The sequence below is a fragment of the Petaurus breviceps genome, unplaced genomic scaffold (genome assembly GCF_028583685.1).
Source record: "Petaurus breviceps papuanus isolate PSGF00001 unplaced genomic scaffold, PetGlider_PUasm1.0 91133, whole genome shotgun sequence".
Taxonomy (NCBI): domain Eukaryota; kingdom Metazoa; phylum Chordata; class Mammalia; order Diprotodontia; family Petauridae; genus Petaurus; species Petaurus breviceps.
Window position 1 is genome coordinate 47,792,129 of NW_027187419.1, and position 11,695 is coordinate 47,803,823.

The following is an 11,695-nucleotide window of genomic DNA, read 5'->3' on the forward strand; positions in this document are numbered from 1 at the left end:
TCTGGGTCCAGGGTCCAGATGTAGATCAGGATGATTGGAGATGGACCCAGATAGAATTGTGTTGAAGAGATGAACTCAGGCAAGCAGATATACTGCTAGTTTTGCTCCTGTAGAGGTTTGGAGTTTGTCCAAGGTAAAAAAAAAAAAAGTTAATTCTGAGCAAATAGCTCACACCCTAAACTCATTATCTGGAAGTTTTGAAAATCCCTTTAAAGACCATGGTTTCTAGAAAGATAATATTCAGATCCAGTATGGCCTCAGCCATACTGAAGGAGTATTTTCTGTCAAAGCTGTCTCAAAATAAAACATTATATAGTGAACCCAGTACTGGAGTGAGAGCACCTTGTTTCTATTCTTGACCCTACCACTAACTCATTAACTGAGTGAATGTGGGTAAATAATTTAACTTGACCTCAGTTTCCTTGTCTGTATAAATGACGGAAATTGATCAATTAAATTTCAGTACCTCTCAACTTCAAAGTTCTATTATCTTTTAAATATCTCTTCCCCTTTCCACCTCCAAAATCCTTCCTGTGAATGGGGAATGGGTAATAATAACTCTAGAAACAAGACTGGAAAAAAGTTGTCAAGAAACTCCCATTTCTCTTAGCATTCTAAAGTTTACAAAGGGCTTTTTACATGACAGTTTCATGAGACAAGTACCACAAAAACTATTTTCTACATTTTACAAATGAGCAAATTAGATTTCAGAGAGGTTAAAGTAACTTATTAATGACCACACTACTAAATAGCAAAACCTGGATGTGAATCCAAATCTATTCTTCTCCTTAGCAAGGTTGACTTTTATCTGTTTTGTGACTTGGATTTTCTTCTGGACCACAGGGCTCCTTGAAGAGAGGGATAAAAACTTTATATAGCACTTTAAGGCTCACCACCACTTGCCCCCAAACCCCCCCCCCTGACATACATTTTCTTGTCTGATCCTTTCAACAACCATGTGAGATAAATACTACTGGTATTGTTATCCCCACTTAAAAATGGGGAAACTGAGGTATAGGAATGTTTAAGTGGTTTGCTCATGCATACACAAGTAGGAAATGAGGTATTTTTTTTAATAAACACTTACCACAGTATCTGGCATATGATAGGTACTCAATAATTTCTTCCCTTCCCTTTCTGTCTTGAAGTCAGGTCTACCTATCCACAAGTTCAATACTCTGCCTACTACATCCCATTTTTCAACCAGCTTTCTATGCTGTAGAATTTGCCTTATTGGTTATTTTTGGTAAGCTTGAAATACACTAGGGAATCATGGTTCTCTTCAAGGATATCTTCAAATTATGCTCATCTCATTTGTGAACTATGACATGGATTTATTGAATATGAATCAGAGAGACTCCCAGAAGACATAGCTTTGTATGTGAAGCTCCAGGTGGTTTTACAGCTCAATGCCCTAGTGAGCTAGGATATTCTTGACAAGAGTATTCAACTCCTCAGCTTCTCATTCTTCACTGTCCCTTACACAAGTGCAACAGATTGTGAGCCATACACTTACATTAGTATTTGATGGTACAAAATTTCTTGAGCATTATGTAAGAAATTCTGAAATAGGGCCACTTACCATTCACTTCCTCTAGCAGGTAAGTTTTCGGGGGTCCTCAGTATTCATTCACCATCTTATTGTCCTTTGTCCCTTCTCCCCAAGGCATTAAGTCAGCTTTGATGGTATTAGCAGGCAGAGAAAGGTCTCCTGATTAATGCCTATGAATCTTGCGGTGACCATCAAACCAATTTATTAGAGAATCTGGAACCAGAGTAAACTCCGTATGTCTCGTGGACACAATTACAGCAGGGAGTTATTATCAGGGCCTCCCTTAGGAGGAGTGAGGAGAGTTAATTGGATCTGGCACTCTTGGCAGTTAGCATTTCTTTGGCACACGTGTTAACAGTACACAAGTTGGTTCTTTTCCTAGAGGTTTGGATATCTTGACATGAAGAAAGACTTTGGGGTTTTTCATGTCTGCAACCATCCTTGAGTTAAACTTTAAATTGGACATGACCTTCTAGGATTAGAAAGAGATCCCTCTGTGAAAGCATGTTGGTCATCCAATTCAGCAGTATTCTAGGGGAGAGTTTTATTTTGGAATTGCGTGTGTGTGTGTGTGTGTGTGTGTGTGTTTGCCTGTGTCTTCCTCCCAACCCCCAGCTTGGCTTCATCCTGTAGTTAATGAGAAGGCTGCAATTATAATTCATTCACATTCTTGGCAACAGAATGCATGTTTGAACTGCCAGCCTCAAGTCTCCTTAGTAGCCAAAATGTCATTCATAGCCTTTGCAGATGACCAGAGCTGGCTCAGAAGCCTCCAGAGATCCTAACATTTCTAGAGCCTGAGGCATTCCAACATAATTCGGGCTTATATTATCTAGTTTTTGGTAACCGTCATTTATCATTCCTCTTTGTGAAGTCTCAACCAAAAGAAACAGACAACTATAGTATGAGGAGGTTAGGTTAGATATAAGGAAGAATTTTCTGGCAACAGTTTAATTTTTTCCTGAAGAAAACTCTTTTTAACTGATGGAGTTATAATATTGTTACTTAAACTAACCCAAGTACAATTAGAGGGAAAGTCAGAGGCAAAAATATTTCATGTTTTCCCATCTCAGCAGACCCTGAAGAATTTTACCTTTCTCTTGAGTGGTCTCTCAAGCTAGAGCTTTTTTGGGGGAAAAACCTGAATAAGAAGAACCCAAATTTCTTGTAGGTCTCTTCCCCAATTCCACTCTACTTCTCGAGTCTGGAGTGCAATATTAACCTGGTTTTTGTTTTGTTTTGTTTTGCTTTGATTTGTTTTTGTTTTTAAGTGCTTTCATACATTGAGAACTAGAAAGGTCCTTAAAGGCCAACAAATCCAAATCCCTCATATTTTCAGATGAGGAATGAAAGCACGGAAAGGCTGCCTTGCCCTGGATCCCAAAGCTTGCAATCCTGAGGCAGAATTCAAACCCAGGTTTTTCTGCCTCTGATTCCAATGTTTACTCCTCTATACCACCTACCTGCTTCAAAATGCATACCTTTCGGGTGCTTCCTATGGACTCAGTGACTATTACACTAGAAGTAAACAGAGGGAAGATTCTCTCCTACACATTTTTGCCACATTTCCAATATGATCAAAAAGAAAAAAGAAACTCCTCTTTCTTACCATACACTCATATCTTGCCCACACAGTCCAAAAATCTCTATTTACCCTGTGTCCTAGGGATTAAGCTTGGGAGAGTTGTTTCTATAAACTTCTGTTTCTCCCCTCCAGGTTAGCAGCTTCAAAATTATAAGGTTACAAGTGTACTGTTACAGGGCAACTTTAGGCCAGCAGGTAGTTCTGCAGGTACTGACCCCACTGAAGCCATTGGTTATGCAACCACCCTGGCTCTCCTCACACATTAAGTCTGGATCACAAAGGTTCTTCACAGCCTAAGCAAAGAGCCTTTGCTTCTCCAAAGAATTTCTTCTGTATATTCTCAGTAACAACTCACCATCTCCCACTAATATTCTTCACTAAAGGATAGTCACACATACTTCTACCATTACCATACTATAAAGAGATGTTATAGGATGTCTGCAGTAGTCTAATATGAAAGCTCTTTCATCTAACATCACTTCTCTATTCCCCCAAACATCTGGCTACCCCTAAGAAATCTGAGGAGAGTGTGCAAAAGAGCCATGTTGTTAACCATTCATTACCTATGCATTTGAGGCAAGAAAGAGAAATGAAGGCTGGTCTGACTTAGGAAAGCTTTTCCCCAAAGAAGTCATCTGAGGGCAAAATGATCTCTTTCTACCATAACAGTGGATTGTTTTTAATTTTTTTAGAAGAGAAAACTACAACCATGACACCTTGGAAAGGTTAGTATGCTTCTTTCTTAGGCAGTCCTTGCCTCGGGAGAAGGGGTTATGGGAAATCTTTTCAACTATCTCCAACCTCTTCTCTGCACAACTTTCTTTCTTCTTTTCTGTGCCTGAGCTAATCCTGGAAGCTAATCCTGGTGGAAACACTTCCTAGAACCTCAACGTTTCATGCAATCATATAGACTAATCCTCCTATAGACTTCTGGATTCTTTGTTCCTCAGGAATGCCTGCAGCCTTTCCCCAACTCCATGACTGACCTCAGCTTTCTCACAGATGTCTAACTGATCTTGCTGTACTACAGTCATCCTGTCTGTTCCCAGAGCACCTTCCTATCTTATCTACATAACAGATCCCCCTCTTTTCTTCATCCTGAGTGCTTTGGAGCAAACCGCTCAAACTTATCTTTGCATGCTGCTTCTCAGTGATTCCCCTTCTTTTTCCTCTTTCTTTTCACATCTAAGGATGGTGGGGAGGGAGGGTGGCATTGGAATGGGATAAAAAAAAGAGGGAGTTTCTTATGTGAGTCACTTGGCTAAAACACATCTTTTCTAAAGTCCTCATAATTAGCAGATGTTCCTGTTGGTTACTGATGTTCATAATCATTGTAAAGAATTCTGACTGGTCTGGTAGTGAAAATCTGTGAGCTGCTACATTTAACATAATATTAGCAACACTCATAGTTATGCAGGGCAGGAGGCAAGGTTGGATGAAGAATCATAGCTTCCTGCTACTGGGCAGATCAAATGCCTCATCAGCTGCATCCAGCAGAAGGTACGTGAGGCTTCTAGAACCACAATATTATTGTACAAGGTTTGAATTCTTGGATAATAGACCTCGGGAAAGTGCCATACATTTTGCAAGTCTGGCAAAGAAGAACTTCGGTGGGTCATGTTCTCACAGTACAAAATACTAGGTAGCTTCAAGGCTACTATTGCTCCCCTCTTATTTTTGTCCCTACCCCCAACACCTTGTTTTTTGAAAATGTGAGAAAGTCGCAAAGGTCACTTGGCACATAGCAGTTTGCCTTCTGGAAAGATCCTACCTTTTGGCAACTGGCTTTATGTGGAACACCATGTATATGGAGCACTTTGTTATAAGGCCTTGGGTTGGTACAAAGTCAGTCTCCTGGGATTGCCCTACATCTGCAAGGGCAATGGCTTCTAGACAAACACCCAAGAAGAGGAGTAAAGAGGGAGGAGCATACATTTTTCATCAAGGATATCTTTATCATCTCAAAAAGGTTTGAGTTAATGTTCTAGCTACCATTAGAGACTGCTCCAGTTTCAGAGATTCATAGAACTTTGTGGCAATTCCTCCTCATGGAACTATCCAAGGTACCAACCAAGTATGCTTAAAATTTGGCTTCCTTGTCTTTAGTCTGATTATTTTCAAAGATAAAATTTGATGGTGCTAACTGCAGTCATTAATTTCTTTGATAATGGCCACATAAATAAAGGATGGAATAGCCTGCCAAACTCTTTGTGTTTTTTTTTATCTTATTTTCTGAACACCCAGATATCCACCATCATCTAGTATACTTTCACCCTTCTTGCTTGTTATGTGAAGTCTGTACTCTTTTCCTGATGGAAAATAATGTGGTAGTTTGCAAATTATATTGAAATGACCTCAAGAAAATATATAGAATTATTTTACCTAGAAAGAAAAAGGTCTATCACAGACCCAGAGTCTTAGAGTGGCAAAAAATCCAATGTCCATCTAAAAACAAATTCTTTCTATAGCACTCCTAACTAGAAAGTATCCTGTCTCTGCTTGAAGGATGGCCAGTGATGGAAAACTCAGTGACTAAGGAAACAGTTCCTTCCCTCTTTTAGACAACCCTAACTCTCAGGAGGTTTTCTTTAAGTAGAGATGATCTCTGCCTCTCTGCCACTTTCTCCCATTATTCCTGATCATTTTCTTTGGGATCAAATAGAATGAATCTAATTTCTCTTTCCTATGATGATTCTTCAGATACTAAGAAGACAATGACCATCTCCATCCCAACCTCATCTTCTGTCCTCCACTTTAACCATGACCCTTCTACATCCTTTTCTCTTTCCTTGTTGCATCCCTTCAACTATAGATAAATGAAAAAGGTTGGAGTAGAGGTGACTGTGTTGATGGCCCAGGATAAATGTAGTTTAGGGAAACTGGTATAGAAATGAAGAATTTTAAGGGGATTTGGAGAAAATTATTATTTTTTCTTCTTTATAACACTGAAATTTTTCCCTTTATGACAGTTTTTTTTTTTAACACAACAGGTCAAGATTCTTCCATGCAGACTCTTTGTGGCATATCCCAGTGGGGAGTGGAGCCATAAGGAGCATTGATAGACATAATAATGAAAGAGAACATAGAAGGCAAACAGCAGCCCAGAGTGCACACCTGGCAACCTCCCACTGGGCCATTGTATGCCTCTGGTGGGGGGCATTTGCCAGCCTAAGAACTGACTCCCACAATGTTAGACTCCCTGGCCTGAAAACATGGTTTTCAGGCCTTCTTTACATGATAACCAAGCTTCCCCCTCCTGTGTTGCACAAGCAGCTGGGGGATTTCCCCAAAGAGGGTTTCATCAGGATGGCCAATCCTCCAAGAGGAAGCAGCAGGATCCAGAGCATTGGAAGTTACCATTTATTTTCTTCTCATTTTATAGATTTCCTTATGTCCATGCATTGTTGTAAGAGCTGTCACTGCCAAGGACCAGGAGACTTAAGCTTCACCTCAGAACTGATTATGTGCTTATGTGGATGCATGTGTCTGTATGTGCATTTGTGTGTGAGAAAGACAAAAAAAGATACGAAAAGAAAGGTATTGACAGAAGCTCAACCCTGCCAATGGCATGACTTCTAAATATGCATTTGTAGGAATTTAATTTTTATTTTCAAGGTTTTTGTTTGTTTTGTTTTTCTTTTTGGTCTATGAGTTTATAGGTATGGTGATCTACTAGAAAAGAAACTCCCTTTACCAATGTAGCTCAGCAATTCAATCCATTAAGCCATTCTGCTTCGTGGGGGCATATTTAAAACCTAATTTGTCCAATTGTACATGGAATAATTTTAGACTTGATCAATAGCTTTCGTCAGAAGCAGACATGGAATCCAAACTCCCATATATTCTGTGTTCATATGGACTCAGAAATGGTTCTCAGCCTCAGGCCTGGGCAAGGATCCTGGATGTGAATCCAGAGACATTCATGGTGTCATCTAACTAGGGAAAACAAACCAATCCTCCTGGTCCCTCAGTGGATCTTCCAATAGGACGCATAAATTACTAGTCTATAGAATCAGAGACTATTAGTTCCAGAAGAGATCCAGAGGTCATCAATCCAATGTGCTCCTGAAGAGTAATCCCTTCCTCAACAATGCCTGACATGTGGGCATACGACTTCCAACCGAAGATCTTTGGTTATTAGGAGCTCTCTAGTCTTCCTAAGGAAGACCAATTTACTTTCAGACAATTCTATTAGGAAATTGCTTTCTCCCTTATATTGACTTTAGACCTTCATTATTTCTAGTTCTGCCTACATACTCTGGCAAACAAAACAAGTTTATTTATTCCTCTTGCACATGACAATCTTTAAAATACTTAAAGACAGTTATCATACACCCTCTAAGTCTCCTCTTTTCCAGACTAAACACTGACAGTTTTTTTTCAGCTGAGTTACAAGTGACATGGTTGATAGTCTTCTCACCATCCTGTTGCCCTCTTATGGATACAATCCAGCTTGTCAGAATCTTTCTTAAAAAGTATGTGCAGAACAGCATAATCTCTCTCAGAACACAATAGTACTATCACCTGCCTTGTTATAGACGCTTTGCTTCTATTAATGTAGCCTCCAATTGTATTAGATTTTGACTACCATGTCACATAGTTGTCTCGTGCTAAATTTGCAACTTTAAATAAAACTCCTGGATTATTTTTGTGAACTGTGGTATAGAAATTTTGTATCTACCATGTGCAGTTAGTTTAAAAAATCTAACAGTAAGACATTACATTTATCCGTACCAAATTTCATGTTAGTAGATTTGATCCATTGAATGGTGTCCAGATATTTTAGGATCGTGACTCTGCCATACAGTAGATTAGTTGTTTCTCCAGCTTTTTGTCATAGACAAATTTCATAAATATGTCAGGTAGATCTTCATCCGAGTCACTGATAAGAAGAAGGCCATGGAAATGATAGATATCTCTAGGTTACATTAAACACCACTGTTTTCAGAATTCTCTTGACTGTAATACATATACACACATCCACACACATACATATGTATGTATGCATGTATATATGTATGTGTATGTGTATTTATCTTTCCCACAATGATACAGTGAGAGATTTTGTCAAATATTGTCCTGAAATCTAGATTTATTATCATTATTATTATTATTTTATGCTAGTGCCCTGATCTGTTGTTCATTTGTTTCTGTCATGTCTGACACTTGTTTTTAGGGAAATTGGGGTTAAGTAACTTGCCCAAGGTTACACAGCTAGTTTGTGTGTGTGTGTGTGTGTGTGTGTGTGTGTGTGTGTGTGTGTGTGTATGCGCGTGCGTGTTAAGTGTCTGAGGCCGGAACCGAACTCAGGTCCTCCTGACTCCAGGGCCAGAGCTTTACTCACTGCACCACCTAATTGCCCTCATATATGACTTTTCTTGACCCCATTCAGGGTTTTCTTGACAAAGATACTAGATGATTTGTTATTTCCTTCTCTAGCTCATTTTACAGATGAAAAAACTTAGGCAAATAGGGGATAAATGGATTGCCAAGGGTTACATACAGGTAGTGAGTGCCTAAAGTCAAATTTGAATTCAGGTCTTCCTGACTCTAGGCCTGGTGATTTAGCTATTGCATGACCTAGCTGCTCCATGCCCCGATCCACCAGTCTAGTAACTGTTAAAAAATGCATTTATTCTGATACAGCCTGCTTTTGAAGAACCCATGCTGTCTGCTGTTGATCATTGCTTCCCTTTCTGAATGTTCAGAAACCAGCCCTTTAATCATTCTAAAATTTTGTGAGGAATTTTTTAGGTTTACCAGTTAAGAGTATGAATATTTCCCATTGTCTGGTGATTGGAACATTTTTTAAAAAACATTTTCTCATTTAACATGAATTCAACTCCCTGTTAAGACACTTTTTTGCTGTATTTTCTGATCAAAAGATCACTCTCTTTGATAAAGAAAAAAAACAAAGTTAAAAATTGAGCAGTTGTGCCTTCTCTCTATAATATGTATCATCATCATCCCATCTACTCCAAACAGTGGTCGTATCTGAGAAATTCACATGTGGAAGGGAGCCCAAATGCTATATAGTCCCATCTCTAACTGTACAGGAATCCCCTTTATATCTCTGGAAAGTTAGATCCTTTTTTTTTTCCTTTTGCCTCCATCTGAGTTTGCCAAAACAACAGAAACAACCCCTTTTGTTTAGTGTGGTTAGCATTTATTTTAAGTCTTAGCTCATTCTCCTCTTTAGCCATTCCTAAAGATTAGAGAGCAATGATACTCTTCTGAATTCTTCATCTGTTGGCTTCCCTACCTTTCATATTCTGTAAATGTGTTTTTTGAAATGTAAAGCTTTTTAGGTAGCTTCCACTTTCCTTCTTTATTTGAATCATTTTCATCACTGGGATTTTGTTCTTGAGGGAATACCACCCATCTTGAGTCAACTTTTTTTTGTGCAGAATTCTAGGTCCTATGATATTAGTAAGCCTTTCACTGAATTCTTTGAAATCCATTCTCCACAAAGGATGTGTCCCAGCGTTCCAATTCTAAGATGACTTGATCAACTTTTTCTCAAGATTACCACCACTAATATATTTCAGCAAATAGTTCCTTTTTGTTTGTAGGAATCACATCCTAAGTAGTATTTCTCTTAGTTTCTACTCTACCTGTTGGAGAATAAAATTATTGATAACTCAAAAATGTATCATTGGTTCTGTTTTCATCAGAACAAGAACTCTGATTTATGTCCTGATGGTTGAAATCTGTCCTCAATCTCATTAGACTGGTTTCCTAAACATGCAGAATTCAGAAAACTTCACTTCAGGATCTAATTTCCAGGCATTCTTTTCTGAGCATGTAAAGTGGACCTTATTTTAGTAGAATAGAGTTGCCTCAGAGCTACAATGGATATATGATGATCCAAATGTATTCTACAAAGATGTAGGAAGATGTATACAATTCTGTTCTAAAGTTATACAGAAGTTCTAAAATAGAAATCCCTGGGTCATTCAAGCATTAAGAGCCACTACCAGGTGAGGATTAAGCAAAATTGATGATCACTACATCACCAAAACGACAATGTTACAATGTAAGTAAATTGGGATTTGATTTCTGGGCAGTGTTTCCAGAAAATATCTGAGGGCCATGTGGCACAGGAGATAGAAGGCTGGTCTTGGTGTTAGGAAGACCTTGCTTCAGGTCCTGCTTCTGATACATAAAAGCTAAGTGATCATGGGCAAGTCACTGAACAGTACACCTCAACAATTCTTTAAGACTATACATTACAGGGGTGGCTAGGTGGTACAGTGAGTAGAAATAGAGCACTGGCCCTGGAGTCAAGAGAACCTGAGTTCAAATCCAGCCTCAGACACTTGACACAAAAATAAACTAGCCATGTGACCTTGGGCAAGTCACTTTAACCCCAGTTGCCCTACCCTCCCCCCTCCAAAAAGCAAAAAAAATTTTTAAAAAGACTATACATTACAGAAGAATTATTCATCTTTTTTGAAGTCTTTACAAAGTAGTAGTTTCCCACAGCACTGAAACAGCAGGTCCACATAAAATCAGTTGCCTGCTGGGGGGACAATATATATCTATATCTATAGGAATTTTGTGAAAAATACTTCATGCTGTCCCTTCTGCAGAATGGAGAACCCAAGGTACAGCCAGCTGTGTTGTGATGGAAAGAATGGATTTCCATTAGATCGGAAGCTCCTTGAGTACAGGGGTGGTCTTTTGCCTCTTTTTGTGAACCCCGCACTTAGCACAGTGTTTGGTGCCATAGTAGGTACTTAATAAATATTTATTAATTGATCAATTGATTGGCTTGTGGTCAGTTCAATTACTTAATAGCAAAGTCAATCTGAATAAATCACTTAACCATATCAGGCCTTATTATTTTAATCTGTAAAATTAAAATAATTAGCTTTCTTTGTTTGATACTATGATTATCAAATGGGATTATTATATTATTTTTAATTATATTAATAGTAATTATTATTATTATATTATTATTATATGTTGATTTCAACAAGAAGACTCTCCAGTTGCAAAGTCCTTGGTTTCTGGACTATCCCAAATAAGACCCTGGAGTAGTGTAAGGCTGTTATTCTTTGTTGGGTATGGAATTTCCCCAAAGGATTGAAGGTTTACTATAAAGAATAAGGTTGGAAGTGAGGTCAGATTGACAGTCACTGGTCCATAGCTTAAAAATCTCCAAGCTTAGTCACTCAGATATGCAGCTTGGTCCTGGTCTGGCCAACACTGACCATAGCACATGTCCCAGATGCTGAGAACAGTAGGACCTTCATCTTATTCATTCCTTTGATATCTTACCTGATCACTAGCTTGGTCTTTGGTCCTTGTTTTTGGGAGAATGATTTTATTCCAGTAAAATAGAAGTACTGCAAAAGTCCCTGTCTAAACAGGTTACCCTGGTGAGTAAAAATCTATTCAGTTATCTAGATTCTCAGACTGATATAGATGTATGGGAATCCTATCATGGGCATCCTTGGTATAACAGGTTAAGCAGTTGGCAAGTTTATGTTTCTGAGTTGCTAGGGGGTGTGTGTGTGTGTGTGTGTGTGTGTGTGTGTGTGTGTGTGTGTGTG

The 11,695-nt window shown here is 38.7% G+C and overlaps 1 protein-coding gene across 3 annotated transcripts in view; it reads left to right on the forward strand.

Moving 5' to 3' along the window:
• Positions 1–11,695, forward strand: part of NTM (neurotrimin) — a 574,210-nt gene that overhangs the window by 559,656 nt on the left and 2,859 nt on the right. For 2 of the 3 annotated variants that reach the window (XM_069080454.1, XM_069080455.1), the window contains one exon: positions 3,830–3,862. The exons of the other annotated variant lie outside the window; for it this stretch is intronic. In XM_069080454.1, the coding sequence (XP_068936555.1) occupies positions 3,830–3,862 (33 nt within the window). The remainder of the gene's footprint in view (positions 1–3,829; positions 3,863–11,695) is intronic. 3 annotated transcript variants of the gene reach the window in all.